Source organism: Dromaius novaehollandiae, chromosome 13 (genome assembly GCF_036370855.1).
Source record: "Dromaius novaehollandiae isolate bDroNov1 chromosome 13, bDroNov1.hap1, whole genome shotgun sequence".
Lineage (NCBI taxonomy): Eukaryota > Metazoa > Chordata > Aves > Casuariiformes > Dromaiidae > Dromaius > Dromaius novaehollandiae.
In genome coordinates, this window is record NC_088110.1 from 4312701 (window position 1) to 4328271 (window position 15571).

The 15571-nt window shown below is 42.8% G+C and overlaps 1 protein-coding gene across 1 annotated transcript in view; it reads left to right on the forward strand.

Annotated features, from left to right (window-relative positions):
- The window catches only part of MBTPS1 (membrane bound transcription factor peptidase, site 1), a 29505-nt gene extending 17500 nt beyond the window's left edge, over window positions 1-12005 (forward strand). Inside the window, exons 16-23 of the mRNA XM_064519470.1 lie at window positions 1702-1858; window positions 2728-2852; window positions 3967-4044; window positions 6023-6163; window positions 8543-8674; window positions 9212-9338; window positions 10019-10149; window positions 11186-12005. Of these exons, the coding sequence (XP_064375540.1) occupies window positions 1702-1858; window positions 2728-2852; window positions 3967-4044; window positions 6023-6163; window positions 8543-8674; window positions 9212-9338; window positions 10019-10149; window positions 11186-11382 (1088 nt within the window). The 3' untranslated portion in view covers window positions 11383-12005. The remainder of the gene's footprint in view (window positions 1-1701; window positions 1859-2727; window positions 2853-3966; window positions 4045-6022; window positions 6164-8542; window positions 8675-9211; window positions 9339-10018; window positions 10150-11185) is intronic.
- The last annotated feature ends 3566 nt before the right edge of the window (window positions 12006-15571 follow it).

A 15571-nucleotide genomic window follows, 5' to 3' on the forward strand; every position in this document is an offset into this window, starting at 1 on the left:
GTGGAAGGGACAGTTGGAGATTGTCTAGTCCAACCCCCTGCGCAAAGCAGTGTCAACTGGAGCAGGTTGCTCAGGTGCATGTCCAGTCAGGTTTTGAGTATCTCCAAGGATGGAGACTCAACAACCTCTCTGGGCAACCTGCTGCAGTGTTCAGTCATCCTTACAGTCAGAAAGTTTTTTCTTATGTCTAAACAGAATTTCCTGTATTTCAATTTGTGCCCGTTGCCCCTTGTCCATTCAGTGGGCAGGAGACTCTGCTTCTGTCTTCTTTACACCCTAAACATTGATATATAGGTTGTACACATTGATAAGATCCAGCTTCCATTTCCCTCCCCCCACCCCCAAGCTTTTACTTCTCCAGGCTAAACAATTTAGCTCTCTCAGCCTCTCCTCATCATCTTTTCCCATCGTCTTTCTGGCTTGTTGTTGGACTTGCTCCCGTATGTCCATGTATTTCTTGTCCTGGGGAGCCAAGAGCTGGACACAGCGTTCTAGATGTGGTCTCGTCCCTGCTGAGCGGAGGGAAGGATCGCCTCCCTTGACCTTCTGGCAACATTTTTCCTAATGCAGCGCAGGAGGCTGTTGGCCTTCTTTGCCACAAGAGTGCACTGCTGGCTCAGTTTCGACTTCTTGTCCACCTGGAGGCCCAGGTCGTTTTCTGCAGCGCTGCTTTCCAGACAGTTGGCCTCCAGCCTGAACTGGTGCATGGGGTTATTCCTCCCCAGAGGAGGACTTTGTTGAACTTCAGGAGGTTCCTGTTGGCCTGTTTTTCCAGCCTGCCAAGGCCCCCCTGGGTGGCAGCAGGACCGTCTGGTCTATCAACTGCTCCCCTCAGTGTTGTATCATCTGCAGGCTTTCTGAGTGCACACTCTATCTCATCATTCAGGTCATTAACCTGGTTTCAACAGGATCTTTACAAGAAGGTGTTGTGAACGTAGACTCTCCAGGCTCATAGAATCATCTGGGTTGCAAGGGACCACTAGATGCAGGGCCAGCGTCAGCGCTTGATCGAGTTGCTCAGGGCTTCATCCAGTCAAGGTTTCAGTATCTCTGAGGATGGAGATTCCACCACCTCTCTGGACAACCAGAGAGTGAAGAAGCAAAATGGCTTGATATCTACAAGCAATCAAAAGGCATAAAGATCTTTTCAGGGACTAGAAGTATATTTTTCTGGTTATGTTTTTCGGTCAAGCAGAGAAGATTGTACTTGCTTATTTGTAGGAGCAGGAGAGAGCTCTGTGAATGTAGCAATGTTGCTGTAGCCAGATCTACCAAAATGCAACTGTAGTTTTCAACCTCCGAATCATACCAAGGTTCAGAATAACTGTTGTCTACCTGGCTGTCAGTCTAGAGCAGTCTCTTGTGCCACTTTGCCTCTGTTTGTAGAGCATTCGGATGAAACAACACTGGAAAATATACTCCAGATGTTAGTGGACGTTAATGGTTCATGGGACCAGATGAGCACCAGTCATAAGTAAGATTCAAAAGGCATACTGTGCTGACAAACTAATGATTGGATATATTTGTAAAGTGAACTGCCCGTACTTAGAAGTGACTTTTTTAGATGAGCTGCAGGGCAGGGCACATGGACAAGATACCATGCAAAATGTGTGGTTGCGTTGCCTTTCTGCGTTGGTTGTGTGAATGGTAACAACATCACAGTTGCAGCTTGGAGAACTCTGTTTTTGCTTTTGCACACAGGAACTTTATTGATGGTGGACAGTGAAGAAGAGTATTTTCCAGAAGAGATCACCAAGCTGAGAAGGGACGTTGATAATGGCCTTTCACTTATAGTGTTTAGTGACTGGTACAACACATCGGTGATGAGAAAAGTCAAGTTTTATGATGAAAACACAAGGTAATTGTGTAGGCTCTGTGCTCTGTGGGAAATGAAATGTCATAAAATTGCTATTTTGTACACTTATTACCCTGAAAAAAAACCACACGTGATGTACTTTATTTTAGCACTTGCAACACTTCTCATGCTACCTCTAAGAAAAGGAATACCTCAAGACCAAAATAGACCTTATTGACAGCTTAAATAGAATAGCTACCCATTTTATCGTGGCTGTGAAGGCCCACTTTTGTAAACATAATCTTCTTTTAAAGCCCAGAAAAAGACTTAGAATGAAAGGAAGGAAGGAATCGAAGTCTGACAAATGAAGAAAATTGATGCTTTTTCACTTTCGGGGAGAAGGCTGGAAAGAAAATGTGGATTGCAAACAGTATTGCCAGTCTCAGGATTAAATTATCCCAGGATATTGCGTAAAGGGAAAATACACTAATATCAATAGGTGATAAAGGACATTATAATTATCAGTCTGTTTTGTATTACTGTTAAGATAGAAAGGTCGGTTTTACATTTTGTGAGTGGGTAATATTAGCTATTGTTAGAGAAATGAGAAGCAAGTGACAGGACTGTCATTGTTGCCTCATTGCCACACAAAGAACCTAAGTCAGGATTTCTTTCTGGCACATTAAAATTTTTCATGGAACTGCGCTGAGAGCTGTACATCATTAATATTACTTAACTTGTGCTAAATAATGTGGGTACCAAAGTGAGACAATTGCTTACGTGCCCCTAGAGTTAAAGGCGGTTTTGAGATACGGTTCATTATTTAAGTGACTGAAAAAGTCTGCATGCAGGGAGAGACCTGATCTTTTATAATAAAAGCTCTCGGAGCTTTCTGTGTACTAACAAACTGTGTTCCACTATAATTTTTACAGACAGTGGTGGATGCCAGATACTGGAGGTGCTAATATACCAGCTCTTAATGATCTGCTTTCTGTCTGGAATATGGCCTTTAGCGATGGGCTGTATGAAGGTGATTTTACCATGGCGAATCATGAAAGTGAGTATTAGAATTCAGTGCGTACACAGAATATTGAACAGTGCATTCTTGGAAAATAGTTTTCTGCAAGAATCAGGTTTTCTGAGTGAGACTCAAGGGAACAACTCTGAAATTATGTGAAAAGAGTCTCTCAAGCATGCTTAGATGATTACTTCCTTCATAGGTATCTGATAGCTTTTCAGACCCCATAATGAATATCCCGAGTTTATAGTCGCATTCCAGGTGATGATACTTTGAAGGGTATTGTTGCGATGTGTCTCTGCATGCCTGTACTGTAAATGTTAATTGCTAAGATGGAGCCTTTGGTTTAGTCCTGGTTTTAATTCTACAGTAATTTTTTTTCAATTAATTGGAACTTTGAAACTTGGGAGGAAAAAATCATTGGAGAGTCCTCCTTTGGAATTCACCAATGTAGACATGTATCACAAAATCTTGAGATGCTTCATAAATTCCTGTGCTTGTGATCTTTTGAATTGTCCCTCTGAAATTGCCTGAAATGAGTATGTTTCACTGGTTTCAAATTCAAACTTTCTCCTTAGACTTCAGAAGCTGGAATCATTTTCAGACCTTCTGGGTCTAGCCAGTCTTTATTTTTAAGCTGATCAAGTTACTTGATGTTTTAACACTTTGTTTCCAAATCACGGTTTTCTGAACAGTTGATTTGGAACATACATTCCTAGAGCGAATGCACCAGCGCCAAGGGCTCTGTAACTCTCTCAAGTGCTGATTGAAGTGGACAGGTTCTCTGTAGTGTAAGTAATGACTGTTAGCGTGAAATATTACATTTCTCACCACATTTTAGTCTTGGTTTTAGGGTAGCAGTAGAGCAATTAAGCTTTTTAGTTGAAAAAAGATAATGTCAGTCTTCTAAATGGAGAGGTTTGAAAGCAGTATGTAAAGCTGAACCTGTGAAAGCTGTGCTCAGAAATGCCTTGCCCATGAATTTATGTATTGGTCATGTTGTGATCTTGGTCAAAATATGCCAAATGAGAGAAATGTTCCTAGAATGTTTGTTTTTTTTCCTGTGCTTGTTTTCACAGATCACTGAATTATGGTAGGAAGGGAGGAAATGTCACTTCTAGTCTGTAAATTGCAATTTTGTGATGTTTTTCAGTGAATTATGCCTCAGGATGCAGTATTGCAAAGTTTCCAGAAGATGGCATTGTAATTGCACAGACATTTAAGGATCAAGGTATGCGATTCCTTTTCTTTTTCTGTATTTTACATAGAACTTCTTTGTCACAGCACAAGCAAATTTGCAAACTCTAAAGGTGTAAAAAATGTGGAGAGAAAAATGCATTGAAAGGGTAGGTATTTTTTCAATTTGCCTAGAACCTGTAGCTGGATAACTAACAAGCAGCTATAATGTGATAGTGTATACACTTTTTATGTAGTACAGTAATATGCAAGTCTATATATGCAGTCTGTTATTGTGTTTGCTCTATGTAAACCCCTCTGCACGCATGTGTATATCAAATGTTTATCTTTTGGCGGGGGAAAAATTGTGTTGTAATTCATTGTGTTACTTGTCCATATTTCTCATAAATTTCAAGTGATAACTATATCTATGTGTAGAATTAATCTAGTCATTGCTGAATGTGAGTGGTATGAGTCGTAGAGTGCGATGGTGTAAGGAAGAGTTTGGTAGACACTGTCGCTTACTAGACTGACCTACGGGAAACATATTTAGGCGTGCAAAGTGCTTGTGTGCTCAGGCTCGAGTAATGATCTATTCTGTATCCATTCTCTTTAGTTTTATCATAGTATCATTTAATTTGTGAGGTGGTGATGCAGAACTGTAACAGGAGCGGGCCATTTTAAAAAAGTGCCTTTTTTTTTAATGAGCCTTTAGGAAGAGCTCTGTAGGACTAAATGACCAGAGCTGTTACCAGATTGTGCATCTGATTTGTGTATCTGGGAGGGTTTGAGCATGTGAAAAGTGCATGTATAGTTTCTGATAGGCCTCAGCTGCTGTTGGAGAAGGTTAGGAGGTTCACTGTGGTTTGGGGTGACTTACGGTGTGCAGTAGAGACATATGACTACCTGATGGCGAAATGTCCTCCAACAGTAAGGAGCTCGTCCGTGTGAGCCTTTCGGAGGATAGACGATGTCCCTGGAATGCCTTGTGTTGAGGCCTTGGGTATTTCATTGCTGAACGGAGAGAGCATCGCTTTGACAAGTAGCCTGCCAGACCTGCTGCCTTTGTTGAAATTCTTCCATTTCAATTCATGAAGCAAAACAGCTCTGTGTTTTGCTTCTGCTATCTAAAGGCAATGTCTGAAAGCAAAGGAGACTGTAAATACCTAGCATTTGAAGTTTGCATTCTTATTCTGGGTTTTGAAGTGAGCGTTACAGGCAGGAAAACCTTTAACCTAAAAATGACTTTCTGCAGACTTTGTTTTAGTTCCTTCATGAGTTTGGGCATTTTCCCTCTTGCTCTCTATGGCAGCTTTCAGTTGATGAGAGATGAAACAACTGGATAGATTTTGTGATGGGAACAGCAGATTTATAGCCAAGTGTCTCCTGGGTTTTCTTGCACATACCCTTTCATATTGGGATATTTCCTCATACTTTCTTTTCTCATCTTTTCTATTCACAGGTTATCTTAATTGTAATTGCAGATATCTCACAAACATATCTTTAAGTTGCCAGTTTATTATTTGTATACTTGCAGTGCTTTTGGAGGCAGGCTTTTAAATGGTACTCTTTCAAAAGTTGCTCTTTACAATATCGGTGCAAGTGTTTCAGAAAAGGCTGAGAAGCAGATACCTGAACCACAGCAGCGCTGGATGTGATGAAGTATGGTTCTCTTTGCTAATGTAAAGAGAAGCTGGGGCGAGTAGGGAGTGAAGTTTGCCAAGGGTTAAAGAGAAGAAAAAAATACACGGAAATATATGTGCATTTCTTTTTTTTTTTTTTTTTCTTTTTTCTTTTTTTTTTTTTTTTGACATCAGTAGGAAATTTCATTATCAGGGTCTTGGAGCAGTTTCATTTGTATCATACTATCATGTTTTTTCTGAAAGCTTTTTGCATAAATGTGTGAAATGAATAGCAGTGCAGCTGCATTTTTAAATTTGCAACGTAAACTGTGTTGACCTGTGAATCTGACCTGTGAATCAATTGGTGTTGATGCCTTGTAGGTTATGCTGTTTATTTTCACTTTACTTTAGGTCTTGAAGTTTTAAAACAGGAGACTGCTATAATTGAGAATGTCCCTATTTTGGGCCTTTACCAAGTTCCTTCCGAAGGTGGTGGCAGAATTGTTCTGTATGGCGACTCTAACTGCTTGGATGACAGCCATCGACAGAAAGGTGTGTAAGCAGAATAATTCTTGTCTTAAGCTGACATCTGTCATAGGGGTTATTTACGGCTCCCATCAGAAATGGCTGTTTTCTAGGGAATCGCTAAATATTCCTAACTGGTGATTAATTCAAATTCTGCAGAGCACTACTGAAAATGCTGTAAGGTACAGTTACCAACAAAAGAACAGTCCATGTTAAATAGCCTTTTGATAGATCTAAGCTGTTGGGGTTTTTTCTTTTCCCTTTAGGTCTCTTGCCTGTATTTCTGGCCCAAAAGTTTTTGGGGGTTGCTTTTGTTTGTCTGTTGGTGGGTGGTTGGTTCCAGGAAGCACTAACAATTAGACATGCTTGATCTGAAGTTGTGAAGAGGCAATTACAGACGCCCCTGCTTTTTTTTTTTTCCTAGCTGCATTTTCAGGGTGTCGTGCAGTTTAATGAATTGTTTTATGTTTGCTTATCAGTGTGTCTTGTCCCCTTTGGAGCGTTTCCTGTAGGGGTTTGTAGTAATGCTGAGCATTTCAGTTGTACGTTATTATTTTCGTGTCATTTTAGTTTCATGCAAATTAGGTGCTGTAAATCTGTCAGAAAATAGGCATTTCTGTTTAGGTTTTCAAAGAGTTCATTTGCAGCTCTAGGTAGCAAGCATGTGAGTTGTTCTATGTGTGCAGTTTCTTTAACTCTCAGAGAAGTCATGCTCTCTTCCTACACACTGTGGTTGTTTCTTATAAAACCTTTCTCTCATACTTTGTCTGATCTGGCTTTTGAAATTCTCAAGGGATTGATTGGGTTTCTCCTGCCTCTTTGACATGTAAAGCGTAGGCTGAGAAATCTGTGGCTTGAGATGGCGAAGATAATCCAGTATCTGAGGTCTTTTTCTGCATCTCCACTGAATGCGATGTTCAACTTGAATTTTCCTTTTATGATTAAAAGTACATTTATAATTTTTGTAAAGTTTTATCATTGATGTTTTAAGCATTCATGTGTGTGTGTTATGTAATCCATTCCTTGCCTAATTTATCTAAGTTTAAAGGAACTTACTGCCTAAGGGAGCTTTCCATCATTAGCTCATTTCTCTCTTTCCTAAACTTTTTCTTTTTCTCTGCATGTTTTCCGGTTTCTCTTTCTGTCTCTGGGCAGCTTCTTGTCACATGCCGTAACACTGATACATCGGTGCCTTCTAGGCTTATTGTAGGTTTTTGAAAGCATGTAATGTAAGAGAAGATATGTGGCTTTTAATTAAGTAATAGAAAACGATGCTTTTTGGTACCCTAATGCTGTTAAATTCAGTGTGGCCTGTGGAGCAAGCAAGACTGGAAGGCTTAAAAAAAAATCCTTTAAAGTTAGCTTTTAAGTGGTGAACCGGGAGCTGTATCTCTTGCAGAGACACCAGTGGCCTCAACTGAGGTAAATTCCTAGCATTTGTGAATATAAATCCTTAAAATGGGGTTGACCTCTTAAAAAAATCAAAGATGAAGGTTTAAGGGACCCCAGGATTACGAAGATTAATTCCCATTCCCAGCCAACTGTTCTTTGGGAGAAAAAGTTCTCAGAAAAGCAGTTTGCTGTATGGTGGAAATAGCTGGTAAGTTGTTGTCCTGCCTCCACAGATGGAAATTTTAGAGAATCGTGATGTTAGCTAGGTGGAAGACTCATCCTTTAGGGGTAGCTCTGGGTTAAGGCAGTAGTAGCTCAAGAGGGAATCAAAACAAATGTTTGTGAGCTGTTGAAGTGCAAAGGAAGACCACAATGAAGTATGTTGTGGCATTTCCAACCTGGTCTGTACCACAGCTGCTTTTCCTTTAGTTAGGATGATAGCCAGAGGACCCCCCCCCCCCCTTTTTTTTTCCTTTTAAGCTTGGAAAAGCAGATGAGTCATAATTTACCAAAATTACGCCCCTTGTTGAGATCATGATCCCCAGCCTGAAAACATTACCTTGTTTTTATTTTTCTGTGCAAGATATTTATTTTGTCCTTTTTTAAATTACTTGGGTCTCTGGTTTGCCTTGCAAATGATCTCATAAGCTCTGAGCTTCCTGTGTTTCTGCACTGAAAAGCCTCTTAATATCTGCAGGGACTTGGCTTTGCCCAACCTAGAATTCCCATGTTCGAAACCCTGTCATTGTATCTCTTACTCCCCAAAAGTGGTACAGAAAAGAAGGTATTTTAAAACTGAACAGATCAGTTTTGGTTTTGTATACTCATGGAGGAGCATGGGTAGAAAGCTGCATCTTTCAGAAATCAGGCATAAGACTTCAAAAGCGGAGTAACAAGAGCAGAAAACTCATTGTATTTCTGAATGTCTTGATAGACTGCTTAACAGAAAGATAAGCCATTCAAACTGTAGCATAATGCATATTATGTTTTGGGGCTTGGGTATAAAATCCACAGACTGCTTTTGGCTCCTGGATTCCCTTCTGCAGTATACTTCTTACGGGGTGACGCCGCCGAGTCTCAGCCATTCCGAAAACAGGCAGCGACCTCCGTCGGGAGCAGGCTACTCTCTCCCCGAGCGCATGGAAGGTGAGAGCCTTATTTATCGAGCCGAGTCAGCAACTGACAGAGTATCAGGGTGCTCTTTAAGAAGACTCACGTCAGACGCAGGAGTTATATGCCATTAAGATTGTTAGTTGGGTGTGGGCTCTATAATGTTCTGTTGTTTTACTAGAAGAGAGCACTTACAGGCTTTAGGGATTTGTAATTACCTAATTGTGGTTTGATTAGAGAAAATGTTTTCCGTATAGAGTGGGAATTTTCATAGACATAGTTTTGCTAGGTAGCATTCTGATTACCAGCTATGGAGCATGTATAAAGTGTTTGATGTCATCTAGTGTGCTGGCCAGCGAAACTTGGATTACTAGCACCTTGCATCTGATTGTATGTACGCAGTTCTGCTTTGTAAGGTACCCTTTGATTAAGTCTAACTGCAAGATTTAGCTATGAGTCATTACTGTAAAGATCTCCTGGTTTTACAGCAGCAGCGTTTAGCTGGATGCAAATATTTGGGACTATTACCCTGCCAGTCTTTCAGTAACCCAGTCTCTCTGCTGTGAATCATAGGTAACCATCTGCATCGATACTCAAAGGTGCTTGAGGCTCACTTGGGAGACCCTAAACCCCGTTCCCTTCCAGCTTGTCCTCACCTGTCCTGGGCCAAACCACAGCCTTTGAATGAAACTGCCCCCAGGTGATTATATGTCTTTAATATAGCGCTATAAGAATTCTCACTTTTGAGTTGAGCTGAAAAGTCAATTGTTTCTTCTGCTTTTGAAAGGAACAGTGAAACGTCTTTCCTGGAGAAAGAACAGATTGCAAAGAGGAATTAATGCATCCTCAGCAAATAATTTAGCCCCAACTGATAGTTACACTGTAATTTATGAAACTGGGGGATTTTAGAAAAAGCTTCAAAAGTCAATTCACTGTTGTCTGAGTGATCCCAACTTACAGTTAATGAGCTTGCTTGAAGCGCTAGTCACTGCATGCCCTTACAGTAATTTTCTAAAGCAGCTTCTTGGGCAGCTCACCAAACTCTTACCTTCTTGTGTATCATTTGTCAGTCACTTAGAGACAAAGATGTCAGCATGTAGGCTGTAGTTTGCTGAGTTTTAGGTAACTTTAGGTAGTCCACATGCAAGAAATAGATTTGTAAGTAAATAGCAGTTGATCTAAGTGTGTCCTTATGGTGTCTGAATTTAACTTTGGAGACCTGTAAATTGTAGGAGCTGAAGAATGAATTGGATTATTGTTTGGGTCCAATTTAGTGAGCAGTTTATAGGTGTCAGCTGTCAATATTTATATGTTTCTACAAAATTCCTTGCATTAACGAAGTGAGTGGGCAAACACCTCTGTCTCTTAAATTTCTTCTAGCAACCTTTGGAAACATCAGAAGTTATTGTCAATTGACCTCGATAAAGTTGCTCTACCCAGTTTTCGACAGAACCGACCCCAAGTGAGACCACTTTCCCCTGGAGAAAGTGGAGCGTGGGACATTCCTGGAGGTAAATATAAAAAAGTTTGAAAGATGCTGTTTTGCTTTGCCTTTTGTATAGCTTTTTAAAAAAAGGCAGCAGAAGAGATTCCACATGTTTCACTTCAGTTGTGAAAAATATGCAGATAGTGGTGTGGTTATTATGTAAAAGCTTGACTGCTGAAGCCTTAGAGAAATATTTTTGCATACAACTAGTTTATTTAAAAGAAAGTACATGTGACACATACCGGGAGGAAGATTTCGGCAGGTGCTCTTTGGCCGGTCAAGGTTTATTTTGACTCTGTTTAGTTTGGTGGATGTCAGCAGTAGTCCCTGTCCTTGGAGGCTGTGGCTAGGTATCTCGTGCTAACACAGAATTCCTTGTGTGAGTGCACAGGTGTGAAAGCAGCAATGAGAAGAGCGTGTCTGAACAGTTCTTTGGGGAAGGTGTAATAATAACAAATGGTTTAGAGCACTTTAAGCAGCTTTCAGTCTTGTGGTAGGGTACTCTGCTTTATGAGCTGGGCATTGCAAGCCCAGTTGGAAGTAGTTTGAAAGCTTGTCTCACATGTGCTCTTTTCCTACTCTGAGCTTCTAGACCAAAAGGCGTCTTTAAAAAGGAAGGATTCTAAAGCTTGTCCTCACTGCGTGCATGTATGGTCTCTGGAGCGAGCACAAAGTCAGTTTTCATGTGGCATCGGAATTTGGTTTGATTTATGGAAATTATTTGGTGATAAAACTACAGTCAAGTATTTGCATCTCTCTTCTTCCTTCTAATGCAAAACAGAAGGTTGTTGTTGTGGGAGAAATCTAGATTATGCTTTCATGTTCCAAAACAGATCAAGGTGAAAATGCCTATGCTTTTCTGTATATTTAGCATCCTGTCTTATTTTCACTAATTGGTCTGCAGTTGTTAATCTTCTTGTCTGAAATGTAATCTGATTATAGCTGTTTCGTCTTAGAACAAGAGTTACCCTTGGATCATTTTGGTAGATAGCGTTAATGTCGCCAAGGCGCCGTAGCTCATGCGGTTGCTAATTGCTTTCCAAACCTCTTTGGCCTTCCAGGTATAATGCCCGGCCGGTACAACCAGGATGTAGGACAGACTATTCCGGTCTTTGCTTTTCTTGGTGCCATGGTGGTCCTGGCGTTCTTTGTGGTGCAGATCAACAAAGCGAAGAGCAGGCCAAAGAGACGGAAACCGAGAGTGAAACGACCGCAGCTTATGCAACAGGTTCATCCACCAAAGACGCCTTCAGTTTGAAAGCTCTCGCTTGCCAAAGATGACCCTCTTTTACCAGTTGCTTTTCTGAACAGTTGATTGCTCCCAGTGAAGGTGCAGTGAATGTGGTGATTGTATTGGTGATTCACATCTGACATCATCTCATAGTCTTTGGTGTCTGGAGAAAAAAAAGGACCTCAGTTAGTCGTCTGTATATAAAACTGCAGCTTTAAGCAGCCAAAGCCACCAAAGACTTGAATACTGTTTGAAAGGCTGCTTAGTCACTACATATCCCAAGAGGGGGAAAATGGACCTTTTTTTTAAGCTGACCAAACTAAAATTTATTTGTTTAGAGGCTATTTTCTATATTTATTGTTGGGGAGGGCGGGCGGGGGGGAAGTCACTTTAAGGACCTCTGCTAATAAAAAGCAATCGCATTTTTTTGGACGGAATGCAATTTTCTAGAATGGTATTACGCTGAAGAGTATAACTTACATCATTAAAGGAGGGAGGGGGCAAGATAAACTAGTACAAATCAGTGAGACATAGTCCTGCAGTTTATTTTTATAAAGGCAACTACCATGATGTTTTGTAATTTTTGGTCATGATTTCACCATTGTTGGTGAAGCAGATTTTCAATAAATATGTTATCTATATGAGGCTCAGATGGTGTGCTAGGTGGCTGTTCTTTCGCATGCTAGTCCTAGAGAGCAAGTTGTCAAGTACAGAAACTTTTTATGAAGGCCGCTGCCAGCCTTGTTCCTGAATATTTACAGGCAGCATCCCAAGCCGTAGGCTTTGGAGCATTAACTGGGCAGCTTTCCAAACAGTGCTCGCTCCCAAAAGTTTGGCACAGGGTTTTGAAAACCTTCAAAATTACAAAAGCTAGTGAGGAGGCAGCTCCCAAAGGGTAGCTCAGGAATGAGCTGTAGTGCAGATCTATAGCTCGGATGGCACCTAACAGTGTAGTGTGTCACAAAGCTAGGAACCTTGTCTTTTGGTTTGTCCTGCTTGAAAGCCTGCTACTTGTTATGGGCTAAAATTCGGACCCAGGCACAAGTTGTCCCATACCGTAGTGTTGGTTAATGTTGTTGCCATCTTTGAAATAGCTTCTCTCTGTTGTAGAGAAGGTGTGAGGTTTTCCCTGGTAGCTGCTTTTGTCACCGCTCCAAGTAAAAGCACTTTTTCCCAGGAAGAGCAGGGACCTGGTGGCTGCCCCTGGATCGGTGAACAGAACTGGTGCCTGGGCAGTGAGCAGGCAGCAGAAGGCAGCAGTCTGTACCAGTCACCCAGGGAACGGTCCCAGATGGACTGTTTGGCCCTTGCAACCAGCCGTCTCCCGCCCAGCCCTGGGCACGCATGGAGAGGGAGGATGTGCCAGGGACAGCCCCGTTAGGCAGTCTGACTGCGGCTGCTGTTCAGGGGGCAGGAGGGTTTACAAGCATGGATGACGGTGGGCCTTGGGGAGGTAGTAAAGGGCACTGCAAGAAAGAACATCTCTGCGTATAGCCTGAGGTACATCTTCCAAAAATGTGGCTGTGGATAGGCTTTTACAGTGTACAGGCATCCTGCCAAATACAGGCAGACATTGGGCAAAGCCATTTCCCCTAAGCTAGAGAGCAGTTGGTTTTTCCAAGCCTGCTTGTTCCCTTCTGAAGATGAAGCTGCACTGAAAAAGGCAACATCCTGTTCCGATGCCAGGACGAGCTTTCATTTGGGACCCGTTAGCAGAAGCTTGTCGGGGCTGAGGAGACAGGGTCTGACAAAGCTGCTGACAGATAAAGAGTGTCCTGGCGTGCCTGCCCAGCTGTGCCTGCCGAGGAAAAATGGAACAAGGGGTGGGCACCTCATCCACGCTGCGAGGTTGGCCTGCTTGCGCTATACTGATGGGTCAGGGCTGGTGGAGTACAGCCCTTCCCTCCTGTCCCTCGCCTCTATGAAGAAGGGCTTTCTACCTCCATGGCCTTACCACACAGGCAAGTGGAATAAGTCATGTGAGTTGAAGGCAGCTTTCCATGCGTTGTGCCCTGTCACCTCTGGTGGCCGTGTCAACATAACAGCTATGTGGTCCTTTGGCCGTCTCTGTTGGTATTGCATTTCCTGTACGTGAACGAAGAGCCCTCGGGGCCTGAGCACTTCCTTCTGCCCATGCCCGGACTGCCTGTGGTGTGCTGGAGCTAACCTCCGGCTCCTCCCGCCTGAGGCTGTGAGGAAGAGGGAGGGAGCAAACCTCAGCGTAAGTGCAAACAGACATGGTAACAGGTGGGTCTGGAAAGAAACTCTGTCCCTAATTACCCCCTAAAAAGTCATTCCTCAAAGTCTTTGTGTGCTAACGGAGATTTCTAACAGGTTGCCCGCACGTGGCTGGAGTAGATGCTGGATCTCTGACCTGTTTTCACCTACTGGCTTGACAGAAGATGCCAGCCTTCAAAGCAGTAAGTGAATGCAGATGCAGTTGGGGCTTGTTAAAATACAGGCTGGACATGACATGCCAGGAGACAAGGGGGGAGAACATGTGCTCGTGAAGGGGAACATCTGCATTTACTAAGAAACCCACGCTTCACCCGAGTAAAATTTTAGGAAGTGGTCTTGTCATTTCATCTTTCTCCTGGAAGAGCTGTATTTCAGCTGGGCAAGATTTGTTATTTAAAGGAATCCTCTTGCCATCTTAAAAACAGTCCATTTCTGCCCAGGTTATCAGTAAAATAAGTAGTGTAAGCACTGATACGGCTGCAGATGAGAAAAGTCAGCTTGGCCCATCATCGCCTGCTAATGAGCCTGTGTCACCGCTGCTTCTTCTAAACCTTCCTTCAGCAGAGTGAGGTAGAGTGAGCATCTGTTGAATGCCCTGAAGGCTGTGGTCTCTGGTTGCTCATTTTAATAGGACTGTGAGTTCTAGAAAGCACAACTGACTTCAAAAAAGGTTTATGAACAGGTACTTCTCCTATCCAGCCTCTTTTGAAGATATTCTCCTGGGCTATAGAGTTTTGCATTACAAGCAGAAGCTTGTAGTGTAACTGGTAGCTTCAGCAGCGGGTGTGAAGTTGAAAATTTTATGTGAGGTTTGTAGGTAATTTTTCCTTCCTTTAAGTAACTCTTGCACTCTGGGCTCTGTTTGCAGTCCTGGAGTTATGGGCAAATGATGTCCTGTGGCAGAGGGTCTTGGCAGATAATCTGCACAGTGGCAATTGTCGTGATGCTATTTCGAAAATGAACGTGTTGGTTTTGTGTATGTGCACTCATCTCATGTAAGAGTAGGAAAGCACTGGAGCTCTTTGTTTGGTCCTGGTATGTCCCTGCGGGATGTCTGTTTTCTTTTGTCCGCTATTTCAGGAGCTCATGTGTAGGTTACTAAAGACCACAAGGTGCCTTGGTCATTTTTCAGTCCCCAGTCAGGCAGCCTAAGTACAGTGCTGAAGGAACTCTTCTGATGTAGAGCTCGTTCCTGAATGTGACTCCTCGGAGAGTTAAGGCTTAAATGCAAGTACAGGTTTTTAACATGGAGAGTCATTTGTTGCTGGAAGAGCTCCTGCAGGATTGCAATGGATTATTCACTGTCAGCAGTCATTGAGTCAAAATGGGATAATTGTGTAGGAAATCACTCTGGAGGGTTATGGCTTGTGTGTGAGGCTAGCGAAGGCCACTGCAGTGTGTCCTCTGTTGCTCTCCGTGGTCAGTCTGTGAGGCAACAAAATCTTGTTTAATGCCTCTATAGCCTGAAGATCACAACTGGGAGGCAGCATTTGCTTCATCTCCTGCATGGACCAAGGCCTGGCTTTTACCCCAGTTTTCCACTAGGTTGGCTGAGGAGTAGAAGGATGGTCAGGTACTTGTCAGAGGTCACTCAGTCCGGACTAGAGCCCAAGTTAAACGGCTTGAGAGATGTGTGCAATAATTCCTCACTGCTGTCGTGTCCTGTGTACCAAACTTCATCCTGGCAAGGAGGAGGGTGCACGATGCAAGCAGAGGCAAGCCCGGCTGCCCTGGCAGGCTGGCCATGGGCCCTGTGAGCCGCGGTCCTTCATCTTGGCAGTGGAAGCTGCTTCTGGAGACGGAGGCTTTCCTTGGTCTGCAGTGCCGCCGTTCTGCCCTCCCAGCAGGGCCTGGCAGCTTGATGCGTTGCTTTGATTTGTGGCGCCCTCGTCAAAGGGAGTCTTGAAAGCCTTTGTGCCTTTGCTCTGGTCGGTGCTAATGAGGAAGCTCTATCCTCTCATGGCATCGCTAATGAGAG